This window comes from Panthera leo, chromosome B1 (assembly GCF_018350215.1).
Source record: "Panthera leo isolate Ple1 chromosome B1, P.leo_Ple1_pat1.1, whole genome shotgun sequence".
NCBI lineage: Eukaryota > Metazoa > Chordata > Mammalia > Carnivora > Felidae > Panthera > Panthera leo.
The window spans coordinates 3,100,607-3,124,045 of NC_056682.1; the positions used below are offsets into that span (position 1 = coordinate 3,100,607).

General features: G+C 42.4%; 1 protein-coding gene across 1 annotated transcript in view; it reads right to left on the reverse strand.

The window, feature by feature from the left end:
- The window catches only part of CSMD1 (CUB and Sushi multiple domains 1), a 681,511-nt gene that overhangs the window by 335,383 nt on the left and 322,689 nt on the right, over window positions 1-23,439 (reverse strand). The window contains 3 exon segments of the mRNA XM_042934172.1: window positions 7,320-7,476; window positions 11,841-12,010; window positions 22,453-22,641. Of these exon segments, the coding sequence (XP_042790106.1) occupies window positions 7,320-7,476; window positions 11,841-12,010; window positions 22,453-22,641 (516 nt within the window).

Sequence of the window (23,439 nt, forward strand, 5' to 3'; positions counted from 1 at the left end):
TGAGAATAAACCCGTGCTCCATAAGCCTTTTTTTTTTAATGTTTAGTTATTTTTGAGAGAGAGAGAGAGAGAGCAAGCAGGGAAGGGGCAGAGAGAAAGGGAGACACAGAATCTGAGGCAGGCTCCAGGCTCTGAGCTGTCGGCACAGAGCCTGACACGGGAGTCGAACCCACAAACTGCTAGATCATGACCTAAGTCAAAGTAAGATGCTCAACTGAAGGAGCCACCCAGGCACCCCTTCCTTGGCACAATTTTAATCTTAATGGAAACAGAAGAAAAATCTGCCAGTGTTGGTGTGGGTTTATGTGTGAGCTGGTTATTTTCTCCACCTCTTCCACACTGACCTTGGTTGCAGCAAAATTATAAATTCTTTTACAAAGTACTCATTGAAGGAAACATCACTTTGACATGATTTTCTAGGCTATGCTACACACCATAGAGACCGAGGATGTGGTGAATGCTGTTGAAGTAAACTCCAAAATAACAGCACTTACACACATGCAACCAACAGTGTTTGGTAACTTTGTGAATACCTTTATTATTTATAAAATTAGATTCTAGACCTTATACTCAAGAACGGCCATTTAACTTATACAGATCTTCCAAAATACAGTGGTAAAAAAAAAAAATGGAATCAGTTATGAAGGGAACACAGCATTGTGCATGTGACTCTCCTTCGGTCATGGAGGTAAACTCAGAAGAATCTCTATTAGCAATGGAAAAGAAAAGAAAAAAAGAAATGGGCAGGTCTCAGCACACACACACACACACACACACACACACACACACCATGTGCGGTGATGGCTGTGTTAACCTTCATGTGGGGATCATTTCACAATACGTGTGATGTATCAGCTCACCACCCTAAACTTACAGAATGCTGCCAATTAGAACCCAATAAAGCTGGGGAAAAAGCCACATGGGCAGACTGGCTCCTGACATAACCGAGTGCACCGACCTATGCAGGCTCTCTAGCGATGCTACGGAGAACTAGCTCTCCTTATCATCCGTGACTTCAGGGCCTCGAGATGGCAGTTTCTGACTTACGCGACTCTTCCCCATCCGGTTTGCTTTCGGTAACTGGTCGCTCATGGTGTCTGTGTATCCTTCACATCTGCAGCATTTCTGACTTGTCCTGAAGCACGAAGGTGACAGTGCTTCGTAGTGCTTCATTACGGGCCTTGAGAATCTATTCACAGCCGGAGCTTCTCTCTCACTTATACCAGCAGAGTTACTGTTGGTGTCATTTTAGCCCCAGCAGCACGTTAACCCCAGGTGACAGCTGGGCAAGCCCACGTCTCTGGGTTCGCTTTTCTCATCCACAGAAGACACCGTAGCTTGTTGGCATCGATGCCAACGTTCCCACCGCCTAGTGATGGATGCCGGCAAACAGAACGAGTAGGAGCTACCATGGAGGAGGGTGTGAACGGACGGGCCACTCCGTAGAAACCGCCAACCAGCTACGGGCACATCCCTCTGTTTCAGATGATGGTTGTGGAGGAACATGAGATTGATCTCCACCAGACAATTCATGCTGGGGACAGGGGAGCAATTTTAAGAACGTGGAGAAAAGTGCCACCTTTGAGAGTTTTGGTGGTGAGGCCACAGTAAGGAAAGTCCCCTGAGTGTTCGTAGTTCCCTACGAACCTTCCAAGGTTCCCTCAGGACCTTCTAAGACCTGACAATCGTACCACTGTCAGTTGGCCATTCTTCCATCCCCGACTCCCACGTAGTTTCATTCCTCAAATACCACTAACGGATCTTCCTTGATGCTGACCACTACCTCTGCCTAGTTTTTAAAAACTTCCATGATCAGATTCCTGCAGCCAACCATGCCTTCACTCTTCTCCTTGTCACACACGCTGCATCCTATCCAGACTCCCATACCCATCATGTCATGAGCACAAAGGTCGCGCCCATCTCCTCACATTTCCCTCAAGTCTGCCTCCTTCTGCACCAACCCAGGTCAGCTCAGGTGATCGTCACCTACTAAGTGACTGTGGAGGTTACCTGCTGTTGCTGAAGGTAAGGCTCTGCCTCCTGAGAACCTCACATTTTACTGGTGTGAAAGCAAAAGGTGCACAGACAAACTATTAGAGGTTTGGGAGACATATAAGAAAGAGCAGACGATCCTGTTTCAGGAAGCTGGACAGCAAGGCAGCTTGTATGCAGGAACAAGCATTTAAACTTAATCTAGAGGAAAGAAGAAAGGGATCTAGCAGGAAGAAAAGAAAATTCTGGAAGTTGTACTGTGATTCCGGCTTTCAATGATCTCTCATTCTTCTGGAAAATTCTGTGTGTGTGTGTGTGTGTGTGTGTGTGTGTGTGTGTGTCTGTGTGTGTCTTAAAATATAAGAATCACATACTATCATCAATGGACTATAGTTTATTTGGAGAAAAATAAAAAAATATATAAAAAAAGAATGTATTAAGAGCCAAAAATCACAATGTAGTAAGGGTCAAAACTATCAGTCAGTGTGAATCAGGGCCATGAACTGACTCCTACAACAATAGCTTCAGATCCATTCCAGAGTTGAGAATATAAATATTTAGTCACATTTCTATCAACCCGTGTTTCACAAGTCCGACATGTGACTATCGTAAGACATTTATTAATAACAGGAAGCCTGGCTTTGCCTACTCTGACTCAATATAGTACTAAACATTCAGTATATAGGCAATACCTGTACAGTTGTTGGTTAATTGGAAAATGGATCCAGTAAGACAGCCCCGAGATGTGTGTCCAAACTACAGTTATTTTACTAAAACCCCCAGGTAGAGAATTTCTGTTGAGTTGCCACAGAGGGCTCGTTTGGTTCTCTCTACTGAAATAACTAAGAGTATACAATCCAGAAAGCCTGTTTCAGATCCAAATCCTCCCATATGTCCTGCGGTAAAGTGGGTCTGAAGAGCGACTATTCTGGGAACATTCTCGTGAAACTCTAAAAAGGTTAAACATATTTTTTAAAGAATTCTGAATTCAATATAGGATTTTTTTTTAATTTCCAGAACTACTTTTCTATAAAAGTAGTTGCTGAAATATTTAGAAAACACAGCAATCCACTGCCAATGTACTTTTTCCTGATACTTGAAGAACTTTGCAATCACCAGGAGAAAGCAAACAAAAATGCTTAAGTTAGATAAGGTGAAATTCTTATTGCCCTGAGAGGGCTCTGTCGAATCTTAAAGCTTCCTGGAATACAGCTTAAATAGCAATGATATATAATCTAAGCTTTTTGTCTTATAGACCAGGCATCTGTCCAAGGTGCCGCAGATAATAAAAAATGAACACCCATGGTCCCTGATCTCAAAGACCATATGGGTCATGTTTCCATTCGACACACTTATAGAATCGGAAGACTATGATTTGTTATGAAAAGAAACAAATCTGTAGGGGCGCCTGTGTGGCTCAGTAGGTTAAGCAACCAACTCTTGACCTCGGCTCCAGTCATGATCTCATGGTTCCTGGGATCGAGCCCCAAGGTGGGCTCTGGGCTGAACATGGAGCCTGTTTCAGATTCTCTCTCTCTTCCCCCCTTTTTCTCCCTCCCCCCTACTCTCTCTCCCTCTCAAAACAAAGAAATAAACTTTAAAAAAAGAAAAAAACAAATCTCTAATAAAAAGGAGTGTTTTTGTAATAGAGGAAACTTTATTTCAGTTGCATATTGCCCTAACCTACTACTCACAAACCAGCGGCTGCTTAATATAATGCGTTTACCCCATGTTGTCCCCAAGATACCCGACTTCTCTTCCTCACCAATGCCTTTACATGTATAAATATCAGATAATACGTGTGCTAGTCAACAAGGCGGGACCATCTAAAGGCTGTGAAATTCAGCTCATCCTCAGTTCTGGGCTTCAGTCAAGAGACCTGAATTGGGGTCCTGGCTGGACCACTTCCGGATGTGAAAGCTTCAGCAAGCCACTCAAGGATGTGGAGACTCAGTTTCTAATTTGTGGATAAGAGTAAAAGGAGCTCTTTAGCAGGACACAAAATTACCAACATGGCAAAATCAGGTGTGCGAGAGTATGCTGTAGATATTAAAGAGATTCAAATATTATTTGTATCCACTTCAAAAATGTTAGGGTGTTTAATAAGCTATATATTTACTTTCTGTTGACATTTCTGATCCAATGGTGTGTGCAGATTAATTATGGAACTGAAACATTTAAATATGAATGTTTCCTTAAGTGATTTAATTAACTTTCAAGAGGCAATTACAAAAGTCTTTTGAAGTTAGCTGAAAGTGTCTTTACTTAGTCTTAAGCTTTAATAACTTGCTCAAAACATTTTATAACCATTCATTATTTCCAAGCCATCTTTTAGGGATGAGTATTTGATTCCGGTATTCGATCACATTGTGGGAGCTTGGGATTTTTTTTAATTAATTACTTGGTGTTTAAAGCTAAAACTTTAATGTGAAGCTAATATTATTTTGATTATATAGCCATCAGCACCACCAATTCTATATTACAGATGCGTTTTCCCATCTGGCCATGTGTTCCAGCTCTAGGACAACCTCATAAGTGGAAATTGCACCCAGGGAGCATCTGTGTTTTTGTAGGTGAAGGCAAAGAGGGAAAACAGGAAGAAAAGATAATTATTCCCATCAACTAGGTTATACTAAGAGCTAAATACCAATCATTGAAATGTTTGTTCTCAGAAACTCAGAAAGTTTGTGCTGTTATGTAATGAAAAAAAAAATCTGTATGATTAGAGTGCCCATAAACAGATCCACAGATTCAAGTTTCTCAGAGTTACCCAGAGAAACAGCTGGGCGGGGTGGGGGCGGGGCGGTGTGCAGCAAAAGGTCCTCAAGCTATGCTGGATACCATGGAGAAACGTGGGGTTACACCAGCCACGCGTCATCTAATGGAGGCTGACAATAGCACAATGAAACGACCCTTCTTGATGTGACAAGGTGGACATTATACACAAATGAAGCCCACAACTTCTAATCTCAGCCCAGTCACGTGATTTTAGGACATGATGGCCCTTCTTAACTGCAATTTGGGAAGTAAGCGGGAGTCAGAATTCTGGAAACGGTCAAGGGACCCCATCCTTGGTGACAGGTCCAGTTAGCTTGAAGTTCCACAAGGCAGGCACTTGCTGCTGGGTATCTTTTGCACGACCATGAGAATGTAGGAACACATGTTCACAAATCAAGAATTACTCCAGGGCATGTAGAGAGAAAACAGGTAGCAGAAACTAGGGTTGGGAAAGCAACGCGATGTGAAATAGAACCAGATATATTCTCTATGAAGCAGGCGGGGAAGGGTGCACATGAGCTTAGTTACCTCCACACTTGGAGTGGTACTGAGAATCGAGGACACGGAAATGCACAGGGGAGACAGGGAAACGCACAGCCCTATGCTTTCTTGTCCCTGCTGACAAACCGTAGCGGGACGCACCATTTGTCAGACCAGCTGAGGCGACGACAGGACTGGAGGAACACGCCAGGTGTGTGTGGCGATACCCTTTATTTACAATAAACTCTCAGGTTTACCTAGGGAGTTTTCCAACCGTTTTCTTTCTCAAGTATCCAACGTCCTCTAAGACTAATATGACACGTGTAACAGCTAGGAGGTGGGGGTGAATGCAAGTGGGAATAAAACAAAATCTATGAACATACTGATGGAAAACCCAAAGTGGAAGAAAGAAAGAGGTTGCAAGGGTGTCCATCTTAGTCTGAAGCAAAGCCAAAGGGCTTTACAAGAAGCCTTTGAAACCTGCTTCAGAGGGACATTCTGAAGAGTCAAACTCTAGTAACAAAAAACTATAATCATGAACTGGTTTTATAATGCCCCTGCTACTAATTTACTGTGCATGCAATGTAATTAATATCCTTGCTGTTTACTGAATCTCGTAAATGGCTATTTTCATGATAACGAAAAACTGGTTTTCTAGTGTCAGCTACTCTACTTCTGTGTTTGCTCACCAAGTCTTGCAGGCCTTTCCCTGTAATTCTGCCCACCAAGGGGGATTTTAGGCAATTAATCTTCCTTTGAGGCACCTGGATTAGCTCTGTGTCTGGGATAATTATTATCATTTCCAGGCCTTCATTTGCTTCTCTGTCAAATAAAGAAATCAATCTTGATGATCACTAATACACTTTCATGCTAAGAAAATCCAAAATTTTGTATTTTTTGGCATGGCTTTTGGTGTAATAAAGATTTTTAATCAGCAGATTAGTGAAAGATTGGACTATCTGGTACATTTCATTGATTACTTGATTTTCACTATTTATCCACACCAAGTAGCTCATGTCTTACCTTACTTGTTTGGAAGTATAAATGGTGGAAATAACAGTGACCATACTGCAAATAACTCTTTGAGAAAGCACAGTCTCTTTTCCTTCTTTATTTTATGTACTTCTTTCTCTTCTTCATTCTCATCTTTAAAAATATTTTTTGGGGGCCCCTGCGTGCCTCAGTCGGTTGAGTGTCCGACTTCAGCTTAGGTCATGATCTCACAGTCTGTGAGTTCCAGCCCCATGTCGGGCTCTGTGTTGACAGCTCGGAGCCTGGAACCTGCTTCAGATTCTGTGTGTGTCTCTCTCTCTCAAAAATAAATAACCATTAAAAAAATATTTTCTGTACTTTGATTGACATTAATCAGGGGGCACTACAGGACTCTGTGTAAAACTGTAGGTCTGCGATCACAGCCTGACACCACCAGCCCATACACCTGGTATCTTCACAGCAAATCCTGAAATTCTTTGTGTTTAGTTTTCTTATTAGGACGTTAGTGGTGCTAAGAAAGAGCTTAGTACGTGGGGTTGTTTTATTTCATGACATTTATATGTAGTATATGTGACTAGATAAATTACACACATGTAACTGACATTCTGTAATACATAGATTCTAATATTTATATATGTAGATATAATAGTAAAGTACTGATGTAGGGTAGACATTCAAAGTTATTGCTATTAATTACATCAAACATTCATTCTAAATCTTTCATATGTACAAATATGAATCTTTGTCAATGCATACTATATTATAATCAGAATTTATTAAGCTCAGAAGCTCTTAAAAGTCGTGATAGTTTCTTTTCAGGTACAGTCATTTTCTTATGAAAATATTAATGCATCTAAGAAAATAAATTTCAAACTATCACTTCTGGCAATGTGTCTAAATTAAGAATTAAATATTAATTCAGAACACAGTAGGGAGACCAGAGAAAAAAATCAGTATTTAAAATGTATTAGCTAAGCAAAAAAAAAAAAAAAAAAAATCATCAGCTAGGTATTAGATGAACCCCGAGATTTAAAAAAACAAACAAACCTGAAATGATGACGTCATATGTTACTTACTCGTATAGGTGAGCTGGAAACCCTGGTCGGTTTCAGAGCCATTGGTGTTGAATTCCAGCCACAGGTGATTGGAAGTGCTGTTAAGGACCAGCCCCATGAGCTCATTCTTAGTGAAGGACCCCAACGGACGCGATGAACTGTCTTTTCCATCATACACCTAAAGAGAAGTCACAGCGTGAATCCCCATTACTTAATTCTGTTTGCAAGTTAGCAATTTTAACATGACATTCAAATCTTCAAACACGTGACCTCGTGCGGTACTCGAAAAACATATACAGTTTACTGAAAGTTGAATGTTTAACCCTACGAAGCAGTCTTCTTTCTATCATTACCATCAACACGAAGGACACGAGATTCCATCTGTGGTCAGCTCATTCTACATGGATCACTTTGGGAGTCCTTCCCATGTTCACTTAAAATTAAATACACCTTTACTTGCATTTCCAAGGTCCATTATTTACCTTTCTCCCCCTCCCTCAGAATGCACTTCCCAAGGTTGAAGGGGTGTACGCAATTTTCGCCACGGCGTCGTCTGTGAACTATCATGCAAGTATTTGGACATCCCTCCTACCTGAATGTAATACAAGACAAGATGTGGAAATCTTGTCACATTTTGCAGCCTTTGAGGTTGAGGAGACTTTAGTCTTGAATTAGTTGTGATAAAAGAATCCCATCATGTAATGACATCAGAGACACGTGCTGTCTTCCTCTAGAACACTTTGTATTTGACTTTACCTTCCTAGGTGGTCGTAAAGCATGGGTGTTTAAAACGAATATTTGGAAGGCAAGTAGACACGTTTGGTTTTGTGTAGATGTTAGAGTAAGGGAGAGGGGGCATTCGGGGTTGTGTCCCCGACTTTCACTGAGGGAGACCACCCTGGGAGTGGATGAGTGCCAGTCACATTTCCTAAGTGGGGATTGGGTCAAACAATTTAGGGCACAGGCATGCGGGATAGCTCACAGGAACCTTTTATGCTAATGCCAGAATAGACTAGATTTGCATTCAGGAATGACTGACTGTTGAGGCCCCCCAACAGCCCTAGTAAAGTGTCCAGAACAGAATGCACAGTGGCAAAGGATAACCTGTTTGCCTCTTTGAACTATTGGAATGGTTCATAGCAAGGAGCCACTGGTATGGATAAGGGTTTTAAGAAAGAAAGAATGAATGTGTATTACATTGGAAAACATCCAGTTTTTCTTGATTAAAAAAAATCTTAATTAAATAAAGGTCATGAAAGTCCTCAGTAGATTTGTCCAATGTCTGTTCATTTCCCCACTATTTTCCTTCTTACACGGATTAATTCTTACTTTTCTTCTCTCAACTCCCTTCTAATAAGCGTACAGAATGTATACCTTGCTTGACAGACTTACACATGTATACACACTCCTAAAAGATAAGAGCACATTTGGGAAAATTAATTTTATGGCTCATTATTTTACTCCTTTCCAATTAGATAAGTATGTGTGAGAGGAGTAGAATCAAATACCCTACAACTTCTCACTAAAAGCCAGTAAGAGGCTATCGTGGAAAAATCATCCCTTGACTCAACATGTGGATTCATCAGACATGGTGTGTCTGCGACACCAGAGTGTAACGAGTTTTAAGTCCAGAGGAATCTGGGTCAGAAAGAAGATGCCCAGACCTTGCGAGAAAGGTCTCGTCTCACGGCATATACCACACGATTCTCTGTAAGTTACAGAAACCCATAGAGATGAGGGGCATAAAAGCAAGGAAACAGTCACATAAGCTCGATCCTGAGAGTTCTAGAGCACTGTCAACAGTCACCTCCACTGGCCTTGACTGGACGCTTCCCACAGATCAACTAGATCATCTGGACAGCATCCAGCTCCCAGGATCCTCAAAGCTACAACCACTCAAAATGAATCATCACAACGCTGAATTATGGGCTTCTCCCAGACCATAATTCTGTCCTGTCTACACCGCAGGCAATGAGCTCTGCGCTTGGCAGCGGGCATGTGAGGAGGAAGAAGTCATGCACCACGCAGAGCATCATCCTGTCAGCTCCCTCAAGTTACAAATCTGGATTCGAGTTTTCTGTGGACCATAAACGACCACCCAGATGGTATCAGAAGTCAGAAGACTTGATTTTTAATTCCACTGAAATTAGGAACAAGCCACAGCAGTTCAGCATAACACCCGCTGGTCACACGTCCTCGTCTAGCTGCTGCCAGGATCCAGGTGTTCCTTTTTGGTACTGGAGAAAGGCTCCCTGAGTCCTGTTACTACAAGGCTGAACTCTGTGCAGCACAAATGGTCCTCTGATTTTGAATTTAACCCATGCCCTCCGCCCAGAGTGGGATGGCCGAGTGAGCAGGTGGCCGCCGGTTAGGAGACATCACGCAGCATCCTGAGTGGCAGGGTGGGGGGGGTGTTGAGGGGAGGGGGTCTTTCCCAGTTTTACAGAGCTATACCCAAAGGTCCGTTTCCAAAATTAACTTTGTGTTCCATATATATTCCTTTCATGACATTTCTTTCAAGCTCTATTTCTCTTACGTGTTTTATTTTTCCCATTTGATGTGAGAAAACATGTTTTTATACGTGGAAATCCATGCACAAAACTTTGGTCTTTCTTACTGGATGCTACTATGTACGAAGGAACGATGTGAATAGCATTTAAAGCTAAAAATAAGAGAATCCCACTTGAAGAGTTTTTGACAAGGAGATATGTATTAGCATAGCCAATAAAAAAATACATGCTTGCAAAACATTCAGCATTTCAGATGACTGACAGTTTCTCTGCAATTAAGTGAGGTAAGCATGATTTTTTATTTGCTTTTTGTTATAATCAACAACTTTAAACTACGTGCAATCACAAATGAACATCATTCGCTTCTTCTGCAGCAATATTTATTAGTGTACATTTTATGCGGTATCTCTAATCACTCACCTACACCAAGCATGGTTAATTGTTACTTACAAGTTTTCTCTGAAGGCTTACTGACTTCTAAATTTGAGGTTATCAGAGAATTCAGAAAATGGTTCCTTACGACACAGCTTTTTTTTTTACATTGGTGAGAACATATTAGTTTCCTGCCTGAAAATCACTTCTTAATTACAGAGCTTCATGATGTCAGCATGAGGTTTTGAAAGACTATTACAATAGAAGAACAATGACAATAAACCTGGTCTTCTCAACAATGACACTGAAATAGTCAAGGCCGGACTTAGGAGGGAGTAAGGCACTTTAGTCTTTCAGTGCCTCTGAAGTGTGAACATAACAGCTGATGAGGTCAGGGTGGGGATCCTGGAGGGACCCCTCTTCAACCGCTGTGCAAATGGATGACAACCGGGAAGTCAGTGATGGTTCCCTCTCAACTGGCTCTTTGCATCTTTTCCCGGTGTTGGCAGCTCAAGGCGTGTGGACTCTCCTGAATGTGAGATGCGTCAATGTGTGAGTCCATGCAGATGTAAATGTCACTGGAAAACCCTAGAACTTCACAAGGAATGAGAAGAGAGATGTCTCCCTCCTGCCACAAATGAGCTGTGTCCCCTGGACCGGGTGCTCACTCCTCACTGGACCGAGCAGGGTGACAGGTTGGGTGGTGTCAGCCATTAGTCTGATGCCCCTCTTTGCACGCCCTCGCTCTCCAGATGCCCCTTCCTGGCCCCTAGATCCTCAAAGAGTTACAGGAGAGGTGGGAATTGCAGTGGAAACATTAGGGATTATGGGGGAATTTCCAGCTAGAGCTGGGTTTCATAGACCAATGCAAGCCTTGACTGTTCCTAGAATCCATTTCTGCTGGGGTATTTTTTGTTTTTTGTTTTTCCTGGAGTCCACCTACAGGGTGGTGGTGTGCTGGGTCCCGCACCCCAGAGCATTTCCCCGAGGCTCTGGTGCTCTGTATTGTCTGATGCACAGAATCCTAGTTTCTGGTCCTATTCCAAGAATGTCCCTGAGTCCCATGAACACAGCTCAGACTCGCCCACTGAAATTCTGTCTTGTCTGGCATGGCCTCTCCACATGAGCTCTGCTTTGTGGTCTGGTGATAGCGGCTGGGCTTGCTTCCACTAGCACATCAAAATCTTTCTCACTCTGAATGTTGGGACCACATCTAGTCATCGAGAATGACTATTCAAAGCGTGGCCTTGGGGGCCCACTAGCTTTAATAATCACGCGTGCTCAGCGCAATCCTGGACACATCCACCGACAGTATATTATTTAAATCTCAAAACGTCCCTCGAAGATGGGCATCATCATGTGTTTTCACACATAAGGAAGCTAAACCTCAAAAATGCTAAATAATCTGCCCAAGACTCACAGCGAATGTTAGATCCAAGATTGCAGACTAAGATAGATCACAGTCTACACTCACACCACTGAGGAACATGGCTACATTCCCCCTTCTCAAACCAATTGGCTAAGTAAGTTGGAAAAAATATGTCCATCTAAATGTGTGTGTGTGTGTGTGTGTGTGTGTGTGTGTGTGTGTGTAGATGGACAGATATTTAATTTGCTCCTTGAGAAGAGACGGAGTCACATAAAAGAAGATTCTTCTTACCTTCAGAATGTCTCCTTCAAACAGCTGGAAGGTCCGTGCTCTGAGGTGGATCCCCTTGCCAGCTTCTGTTTCTATCTTATAGATACACTCGTGGTTATTATCGTAATTTGATGGGAAATTTGGGGACAACAATGTTCCTTCATTTCCTTTGACACTTGCTCCGCATTCAGCTAAAATAAATAGGACATTAAAAAAGAAAGAATTGAAAAGTGGAATTACTGATTTTAACACATAAAAATTCTACAATCATGACGGCCCTCTCCTCTCTCAATGTATGTTTCTAATTAACATATTGTTTTTGTAGATTGGTGGTTTTTTTTTGTTTTTTTTTGTTTTTTTACTGTTTACCAGCTGGACAGGAAATATTTTCTACTCATTCATTTTCAAGATTTCTTATCTGTTTTCAGAGTACCTCTTACTCCACAGAAGCACAAAGAGATCTCGAACAAAATCGCTGCACCCAAGCACACCGGCTGTGTCACAGAGCAGTCATATCCCTCCCCAGGCCTCATTTCTACTTCACGAAACGTCCCTGCCAATGCCACTGTGACAGCTCTGTGGTACTTACATTGATATTTTGTGGCATCGACCTGAACACATTTAAAGGGGATCTAAAGATAAATAAAACCACTCAGCAGCCCACCAGTGTCACAGCACCGAGCCTGTCTGTGTTCCATCTCGGGACAAAAGAACATTCAGTGGAGGTCAATGTTATTTTCTTCTGCCCTTCTCCTGAAGAAAGCAGAGGTAATTCACTTCTAGATCCAAATTTGCATAAAAGAGTATTTAATCAGGGTAAAAAATAAAAATAAATTTGCTCTTCACATTATGTCAACTCAGACAGAGTCACTTAACCTCTCAGCTCACCTTAAAAACAAATGGTTACCCGAAAGACTACAGCTTTAAAACCCTGTAAGTCCCAAATCACCACAAAACAATAGAGGTGCCGTGTGTGTGTGTGTGTGTGTGTGTGTGTGTCACAAGAGAGCCCCACCGGATTCTGCACCAAATAATTTATTGGCCACACTGTGTGGCAAGTGCAGTGATTTTTAAAAACTCAACAAGATAAGTATGAGTCTGAAGAACAATGGTCGAGTTGGAAAGTGACAATCAGGGAAATGTACCATTTTAGTGGGGGTGAGGATGAGGGAGAGGGACTCACAGTGTGCAGTGTTGTGCCATGTTCTGTAACTTTGGCGGACATGTTGTGCGTGTCCATTTGCATTAATTGTGACCTTCCTCTCACAATTAAGAACATCACCTACACTTGTAGCCATGATCCCGAGCCTCTTTGCCAGAAAACTGCTACAGATTTAAGATCAGCTCGTAATGATTTGTGCATTTGGATCTCATAATGTCCCCATGTAGAAGGGCTGGGAGAACATCCACACACAAGAACTTGGGCTCACCTAACCCTTATGTAGTCTTTTTTTTTTTTTTTTTAATTTAAGGTTTATTTATTTGAGAGAGAGAGAGAGAAAGAGAGAGAGAGAGAAGGTGGGCGGGCAGAGAGGGAGAGACAGAATCCAAAGCAGGCTCCAGGCTCTGAGCTGTCAGCACAGAGCCCCACATGGGGCTCAAACCCATGAACCATGAGATCATGACCTGAGCTGAAGTCAGAAGCTTTACCGACTGAGCCCCCCAGGTACCCCATAACCCTCATGTACTCTTAAGTGAAGACTTAAAGGCAGGCTTTGCTCAGGATCAGGGGGGAACGTTTTGAGAAATAAACACCAGGAGTGGGTGAGCCACCAAAATGGTAATGGAGCTTCATAATATGATTTTAAAACCACAGATATATATTTATATTATATTTATATGTAATCATGGTTTTTAATTATAATCATCTTTTAAAATATTTTCTAAAGACTACAAAAATATATGGGGAGACAGGCAAGTGATGTGTCTCTCAAGCTGGATATCTGCCTTTTGAACAGTCTTTCCGTGTTAGCAATCTACTGATTCTTAGGCCATCTCAGATTGAAGACATACATCAATCAATTTATACGTTAAATGCAATAAACATTTTAGGTAAGTAATACCCTTGGGAAATGATAATAACTCATGGACATTCTTATATGTTTTCTGCCTTTTTTTTCTCTCCTGGAGAAATAGGACATTTTAAAACATAAAAACCAGGATAAATGGAAAGGACATCAAAACACCAAGGTAGAATATTGCCTTTGGCTGCTCTATGGATAGAGCAGTGGGGGGTTCAAACTTGTTAAAGATATCAGGGTGGAAAAAAAATTTTTAAAAAAACCCAACTGAATTCTGATAACTGGACTCGAAAACCTAGTCACAAATATTAGGGGTTTTTATTTAAAATTGAATTTGACAGTGATCAATAAAGTGAACCATTCAAAAATGAAATTTAAGTCCTTTTATCCATTACCTTATGAGTTTGAAAAGAAGTCTTGCAATGGAAGATGTAAAAAATACTGACACTGTAGCAAATAGGTTATTTTTAGTCTAGGAAAACATTGGAAGAAGGATTTGTATGGCTAGAATAACTGGCTGTGTGTATGTGGGTTTACCGTACATCTGAACATGTCAAGTCTATTATTGACTGTGTGCATTACAAGTCATAGTAAAGTACAGGCACTCTTGAGTCAAACCTCCCTAGAGGTGGGCCGGAGGTGAAAGGGATAATGAGGGTCCTCGCCCTCCCTCTGGTCACCATCTGGTCATCAGGAGAGGCTGTGGTCTTGTTTCTTGACTGAATGAGGTCAGGAGGATGGAGGGAGGGTTGGAACGCATAAGGGGTAATTAATTGAACACAGTGGTAAGTCTACGCATCTTGAACCCAAGTGTGGAATGCAAGCTTTGCCTCTCTCAGGAGCTATGAAAACACGTATGAGAAGTCCGAAGGTGTCTTCAGGGGGCACTCCGTGAGGAAAGCAGAGCCGAGGAGAATCAACTCTGATGGGTTTCATCCACAAGCCCACCCCTGAGGAAAGCACTACCCCCTCCCAAAGGCAGGGGCTCGGCCATGTTCACGTTCGTCCTCCGTCTGTATCTGTGGTTCGGCATTTGTGGAGAATGGGTTTTGTTCTCTCGTTTTCACCGTGGTTGGGATCTCTTTCTTTGGTCTTCATCCCACTGCGTTTCTATTCTTTTCTTCTCCTTCACACATTTGTCACGAGGAGAATCTTCCAGAACCGGCCAGAGGTGTCATTTTTCAAAAGTGACAATCTATCATGACAAGGCTGATACGTAAATTCTGGTAATTGTGTGTCAGATGCTTTTCTAAGTTCTTTACACCCAGGGATCCCTGTTACTTCTCAGTAACCTTATCAAATAGGTCAATGAACCACATTTCACAGGTGAGGACACTGAAACAGAATAGCTGAAAAACCAAGGGCTTTTCCCAAGGTCACAAAACTAGTACAGATCAGTTATTGAGTTGACATAAACTCTACACACTTAGGAATGGAGTTGTGTCCCTTTGTATCCTAACTAGTGATGAATACACATCTTAGTGAATAACTCACAATATTATTAATTATGAAAAACAATGAAACTAAGATAGTATGGGTTTGCTCTATATGGGTGTATCCTTTTGAGGACTTTTGTTTGGGATAGGTCACCGGTTAACTGGAGATGGTATTTGTTTCCACATTAGCATTTAAGACACCAACCATATACTTATTTCTCATAATACAGCAAAAAGGGAGAACTAGAGAGAAGACTCTGGCCTTTGGATACATGGGAAGGAAAAAAAAACTATTAAATCTAAAGACGTAATTTTATATCTCTTTTTATTAGGATTTGGATCCTGGGATTTCACTTTAAGGCAGACATATAGTAAGAGGTGCTAATTAAGTGCACTATACAGAAATAATAGGTGTGGGCAATCGCTTGGCCTGTCGTAACTCGTAACCCTTTGTACACAGACGATTTGTTCCTTTAACCTGCAGAAACGGACCTCCTGCAAGTGAGAGGTACATGCTCCCCCCTTCACAATAAAATCCCACTGGTGTCAGAGCCACTGTCTCTTGGGCTGAGACATGGTAAAATCTCTAAGTGAACATTCAGCAGTAACTCATTTATTTCATATACAACTGAACCTCAATAAACATGACCAATACGTTTACACGTACAAGGATGGAATTTCATTCTTCTAATGTGGTGCGGTGCTTAAGGAGTCTTTCATGTGCATTTTTCTCCAAGAGTATGAAATTGCTTGTAGAATATACGAGCTTGGTATGTTGATTGTTTTTAAAAAAATCTACTTCAGTACAGTGTTTTGTATCATACAGTTCCATACTAGGCACATCACTACTTCATTTATATTTGTATGCCTTTATATTCTTCAAAGACTTTCATGCAGATTATCACGTCATTACTTTTTTTCCTCTTAATTCGTGACCTTTACACCGCTCCTCAATTTTAAAACAGTTGTCCGGTTGGGCTGACACCATTCCAGTGAGCACGTGTGGCTGTTGCTATCGTTTTCCGATTCTGTGTCAAGAGCCGTAAGAAAATACGACATCTCAAAGGCTGAACGTGATTTGCCATTTTATCTCGACGCCTTGGTTCATCACTCAACTTGGTGCTAGCAGGTTTGGCAACACCCGGGGTCTAGGGAGAGACCTACGTAGGGGATGCTGCAGCGGGACACGGGGACAGGCCGGTGTGAGACACAAAGGCTGCTTATGTGGCTTCAGGGATGTGACTGAGGTGGGCGGTCATCAGAGAACCGTAGGAAATCTGGCTGCAGGGAGACTTGGCCAGACCTCGGGGAACGTGTGGGCTTCACCAAACCAAGGTGCAAGGTCCCTAAAAGTTTGGAGCACACAGGTGTCCAGACAAAGGGTGTTCGGAGAAGAGGAAATGCCCTAAGAGAAAGCAAAGAATCTTGAAGGCTCTCAAAGAAAACAAAAAGGGTGCAATGGTGTGACAATGGGTTTGTGAAGCAAATTCTGGAATTATTAGTCCAGAGGAACACCAAGGAAAACCAAAGAAGTAATGGCAGAACAAATAAAATATAGTAACACTCTGCCCACTAAAGCCTGGGACTCTATCCCATAGGAAATAAAGAAAATAAGATACTAACAGTAAAAAGCAAGCACGCAGAAAATTACACACTTTAAGTCATTGGAGTTTCAAAAATTCTTTGAACTTGACTAAAAATATCCATTGTAAACCTCTATTACCAAAGCAATTAAATGTATCAATTTTCAGTTCTTTCAATAATCCATTTACAATTGCTTTAAGATGAATGGATATAATTTTCCTTAAGATGAATCATTTGCTCTTTTTCTAAAGAACCCACTGAAATTGTAATTAAAATTGGATTGTCATTTAGAGTTTCTTAATGGAAATGAAGTAATTAAAATTAAATTAACTTAATAGAAAGGAGCCAATTGATTTCCCATAAATTCTTCCTTCAACAGTATCTACCTGTGAAGCCACCCTTATTCAGCTCAGGCTGCCATCACCAAACACCCCCCAACCTGGGGCTTGAAGGACAGACATTTACTCCTCAGGGCTCTGGAGGCTGACTTACAAGGCCCCTGGCTGTGCCCAGATACTCTGTGCGCACATCATAAACCTGATTCAAGCAAAATCTTTGCCAAAGAGCTTTTCCCCAAAGTAACACTGAGCCTGCACACACACCCCCGCCCCCCAACAGGGACTTTCCTGAAGAAAGTGACAACATGCGAAAGTGTTTGGTGGCAGTGATTAAAGTTTTGTGGAAATTGCAGTGGGGCCTTTGAGACCATTGTGAATTTGTAAATTGATTATTTTAAATTAATTAACATATATATACACACGAAGTCTATATTGTATATCAGAATCTCTACACATATGTACTCTATTTTATATATAAAGCCAAATTATTTAAAATGTGCAATCTTATTTTTACTCATAAAGAATGTAGAAGAATTGAATAAAATGCTGATTCTACTTTTAATCTACTTATTATCCTCCGAACCTTTATTTCCTTAATTTAATGCTATTATTGAGTTACCTTTTAAGATTCAATTAAATTCAGAGATTAGTTTCAGGTTTTAATTTTGTTTCAGAAATTTTAAACCCACGGGGCGCCTGGGTGGCTCAGTCAGTTAAGCCTCCCACTTCAGCCTCAGGTGATGATCACAAGGTTTGTGGGTTTGAGCCCTGCATCGGGATCTGTGCTGACAGGTCAGAGCCTGGAACCTGCTTCAGACTCTGTGTCTCCCTCTCTTTCTGCCCTCCTCTACTTATGCTCTGTCTCTCTCTCAAAAATAAATAAACATTAAAAAATATATAAAATAAATAAAGAATTAAAAAATTTAAAAAAAAGAAATTTTAAACCAAAAATTCAAGAAATAAATGGAAGCAACAGACTGGTCAGCCTAGGGATAGATAGAATTGTTTAGACAGAATTGTTCAAAAGATTTAAAGCTGAGTTCAATTTCTCAAAATACAGGCAACCTATTTTGTTTTACCATGCTTCTCCAAAATATTTGTAATCCATTAAACAACTGAGGCTAATAGTGTTGACTTTTTTTTTTTAATTATTTTATTCCATCCACGGGCATTGTAGTTTGTCCAAAAATTGAATTAATTAAGATATTCAACAACAGGATAACTCTCGCTTTCACTGAGTTTTCTTTTAATTCTCTCGGCAGATATTATTTGGTAATTAACCTGATGTAGATATAGAGGCTTATCATACTCGGCCTGAAAAAAATCGTGTGTTCAAAACCTGTGTGTTCAATGATGCCATATTAGTTTAGAGAACTCTACTGGACACTCTTCATGTCTGCTCTCTAACTCCGCCCCTGTTGGGTTTTGTTTTTGTTTTTGTTTTTTCCCCAACAAGATGTCACAAGACATCTCAAATACCATAAAGTATGTTTTTTAATACTTTTCCTGATTCTTCAACACCTGTGCAGACTGGCCTCTAAGTATTCCAATACAACCAGAGCTGTCCTGGGACTGAGTGGTCAGGAATGGGCACGTGACTCTCTACTTGGGCCAATCAGAGGCAACCCAGCGACCCCACAGAAAGGGATTGCCTCGGGGAAAGCACGACCCTGAGATTCCACAGTGTGTGCAGACTTGAGAGCCGTAGGAGGAGGCCCCCGGGGAAGGCAGGGAGTGGCCTAATGTCTTCCCTTGGGTTGTGGAGCCTGAGGATAAAGCCAGCACCCAGGCAGGGAGAGGACAGGAGAGATGAGAAAACAAGGCATCAGGTCCCTGATTACATATGATCTAACCCGCCCACCTCAAGTTGTCCCAACTTATTTAGTTATATTGTCAGTAAACCTTCCCTTTTCCTTAAACCAGTTTGGTATCTTTTTTTTTTTTTTTTTTTAACTTGGCAATAAAAAAAACATATTGAATGATATGCGTAAAATGTAATGCAAATGAAAAGGTGGCACAAGAGAGGGCTTGCACATTTCGTCACAAATCATGGAGTACACAATGATACTATTTCTAGTACTCTAAATAATTAGGCTGAAATAGCCCTACAATGAAAAAGTGCAAATGAAATGATCATTTCTCTTTCATTTACAAGTGAACTGATAAAAGAGAAAAATAGCTCTTAGTTTAGGTGTTCACTAGAAATTCTGTTTAAGATGAGGTGTTTACTGGATGAAAACAAAACAGCATGCTCATAATTCAGTTGACTTTCTTCTGATGTCACTTGTGATCTTTGGAATGGATTCGCAATTTTTGGATTTGCAACTATGAATCGATCACTCTTCTTTCTGTGATTTTATTTTATTTTTAAAAAAAAATTTAGTGCTTATTTTTGAGAGACAGAGAGAAACCGAGCACAAGTGGGGAAGGGACAGACAAAGAGAGAGGGAACAGAATGGGAAGCAGGCTCCAGGCTCTGAGCTGCAGGCGCTGAGCACAGAGCCCTATGAGCGGCTCAAACTCACGAACCGCGAGATCCTGACCTGAGCCGAAGTCGGCTCGTAACTAACTGAGCCACCCAGGTGCCCCCTATTTCCATGATTTTAAAAGAAGGAACACAGGCACAGAGTTTAATGAATCCAAATGTTGACATCAAGAGAAAAGCTTTGGAGGGAAGCAAACTTTGACAAGCATCTATTGAATAAGGCACACAGCTGGATTTTAGGGATCAGGTAGCCCCCAGTGTTAAGAAATAGCCTCATGGGAGGCAGAAACGTTAAGGCAACTTCCACAGAATGGAGCTTTTATCACGGAGGTCCCACCAGCCAGCAGGTGACGGGGTAGAGACAGCTCACGCGTAAACTGAGTTCAAAACGATGGGGCAGAGTCAGCTGGACAGAAAAGCAGGGTGAGCACAGGGACGTGAGGGAACAGCACAGACAAAGACACAGAGGGAAGGAGAGCCGGGGTGACCAGGGGCCTGCACGGGCTTCCCCTGCTGATGCTTCAGTACGTGGCTGAGTCGTGCAAGAAGGTGGAAAGTCGGGCCAACAAATAATGGGCCTCGTGTGCCACCAGAGTCACCGCTGGGGGCTAACAGGTTCTCCTAAGGGGGCACCCTGACGGGGCTTGGATTAGATCGATCACTCAGGGAGCTCCGTCCTGCAGCCTGGGAGAAGCTCCCCAGGGCCGGGCAGACACAGCGGGCGGGAGAGCCTGAGCTGAGAACTAGGTGGGACACCGGATCTTCAAAACGGGCCACTAATTAGACGTGGAGAAGGAGAGAAAAGGAGAAATACCAAGGAGTTCCCGAGGCCTCCTGGGTCAGCTGGGGGTCGGCTACCAAGAGTCACATTTTGTCTACAGGAACTTTGCACCCAGGTGGGCTGGAGGGAAATTCAGGAAACACCAGGCAAAATACAAGAGGCTAAATAAAGAAAGGGCACACCCAGGCCCCTGGGTGCTGTGACAGTGCAGGGCCACGGTGAGAAGTGTGGTTTTGGGTGCCCTGCGTTCCAACATTGTAAGCACGTGACTGTGGGCCAAGGTCCGAGACCCTTTGTGTCTCAGTGTCCTCATCTGTACAGCAGAAGTGACAGTCACATTACTTCATTAATTCTTGGAAGTGAAATGAGGCAACACATGTAAAGAGCTTGGAGTGGTGCAGGCTCTGGAACTAGGGGTGATGGGTGTTAACTATGGGTTCTTAGTTTATATTTTAGGTAACAATGTCAACACCCAAAAAACAAGAGGAACAGTGTACAGATAATGAATCTAAATCAAACAGGCTCACAGCAAATGGCATACTATACTCAACAGAGTTGACCAATCAGTAGACTTAACGTTCCATGTGTGGGACAAAGCTTTGGTTTCATTGGGTTGGGAGTTTCTTCCAGATCTTAAACTATCTCATTCAGAAACTGTCAATTTGGGGAACACGGATTCTAGGCAACCTGGGAATTCCCAGGACCATCGGCAAAATACCGTATCTCTTTTTTTTTGAGACAGAGTTCAGAAATGGCATCCAAATGTCAAATAAAAACCATAACCAAAAAGAGAGTGAAAACCACTATATTAGGGGAAAGACAGACAATAGACATTTACAGACAGGTGCCCTGGTGAGAGAGAAAGATGGCTTGATTCGTGTTTACTTGTGTAATTTTTTTTTTTTTTAAATGAAGTCCTGACTGTCAGAATATCATTAAAACACAAAAGGACCCTATTACCAGTTGAATCAACAACATCCCTAAACTGTGCTGACAACTGAAGAGATTCTTTGCCATGGGAGAAAAGTGGGTCTTACTAGAGTAACAACTTAGTATTTGTATGGGTCCTGAAATCTCATCTCCACAACGTTGCCACCCGCCTCTGTCACATGAACTAGTGGGACCAGGGCGGAACCATGGACTCCCTGTAACGCTGCGCTGGGCTGGCATTAATCTCCAGATGAATGTCATAACGCTGCGTCCTTAGGCAGTTTTCTGTAACTCGAGAGGACAGACTTTAAAGATGCTAAGCCACACGGCTGAGTGGCAGGTGCTAGGCATTACCTCTGGGGTGATGCGCAGACCCGAGACGGGCAGGTGGTTCCAAATCTAGCCCTCCCTGCGCTCACAGCTCTGCTCCGCTCTCTGCCTTATGGGAGCTCAGTTCCCAGAAAGCAGTACATGTAACCCCACTGGGCCCGCATCCTAATCCCACCGTCTTGGAAAGTACCCAGTAAAGACCCCTGCTTCTCTCTGGAATGCCCCCTTGAATTCCTCAAAAACACACTGAGAAGGCTACTCTGGCATGGAAGTTTCTACAATGCCCACTTTGCAGGAGTATGCCACAATCAAATCAAAAGCGTTAAATGGCAAAGTTAACAAGGAAACCGGTATTTTAAACTGTCCCCATCATTACACCAGGAGATACTCACTGTTTTAAGCAACAGAATTGTCACCAGTTGTGTTAACACAGCCTGGCGTCTCGCTTTTATTTTTCCTTTTGTTCCGGGTGATTTTTACTTCTGTGCATATTTTTTCCTTCACAAATATGCTTGGCACGTGCTTTAGATTTACCCTCATTCAGTCGTAAGAACGGAGGGCTGAAAGGGGCTGACTTCACAGACAAGGTAAGTGCAGCCCAGAGGGGCTCACGCCCAGGGTAGCAGGGTGCCCCTCCCCCCCGCCCTCGCCAAGCTGGGCCCTGCGCCCTGACTGCACCGCGCCCTGTCCCCACTGGGTGAATGAAATGAAAGCGTGTGACCACCTACCCACACACCTTGGCAGAGGCGCGCTCCACACACGACGGCCCCCACCCAGGCACGTAAGCTTGGTTGCACCTTCTAAGCGATACCCCGGGAAGCAGGAAAAAGTCAGAGAGTCCCCGACTCCAAAGTGGAAACCAATTCTTCGGCTGAAGGCAGGGACGCCAGGGTCATCGCAAGGCTCCAGGTCATATTCTGAGACACGAAGAGAGGAGACGGAGTAAATGTGTGGGAACTTGGGTAAACACTCAAAACTTACTTACCAAGAACTAAAAAAAAAAAAAAAAAAAAAAAAACAACGGCTACTGTTTAACAAACTTCACGCATAGTTGTTCAAACTGCTCTGTAGTGGTTATGTGGATTGGTTTTCTTTGTACCCTAAGCTGGTTCGTGATGAACCGCATGAATTCTAGTATTTTTTTAAATAGATGTGTAACATTAAGATAAGGTGAACATTTTACGGCTGTGACGTAAACCCTACGAAATAATTTTCGCGCTGAAGGTCAAGGATGCTTGGAGAATCAAGCCCACTCAATTAAGCACCAGTGAATGACACCTGGGACAGAGCAGACGCTGGGCAGCTGTGTGTAACCGCTGGTGCATCTGGAGCTCCCTCCCACACTGTCCCATTAGCATCTGCAGAGACACTACTGTGACGTGCATCGGGAAATGCCACTTTAGTAAAACCTTCTAAAAACGACAGGAGGAAACTGGGCCGGCAGGAGGAAAGGCAGATAGAAAACCATACTGATTTTGTGCACACATCTGAAGAGCCCCCAGAAGGGAAAACACTTCATTTGCACGATAAAGTTGCTACTTATTTGGACACTTAAAAAATAAACGCCCTTGTATTAGTGTCACTGGCAATTGTTTGCAGCCAGGTTTCAAGGCGAAATTCTTGCAAATGAAATTACTCCTCAGCACACCTGAAGAACAAGTTTAGGGCAGCACTGGCTTTGCAATCCCAGGTGTTGTGTTTTGTTTTGTTTTTTT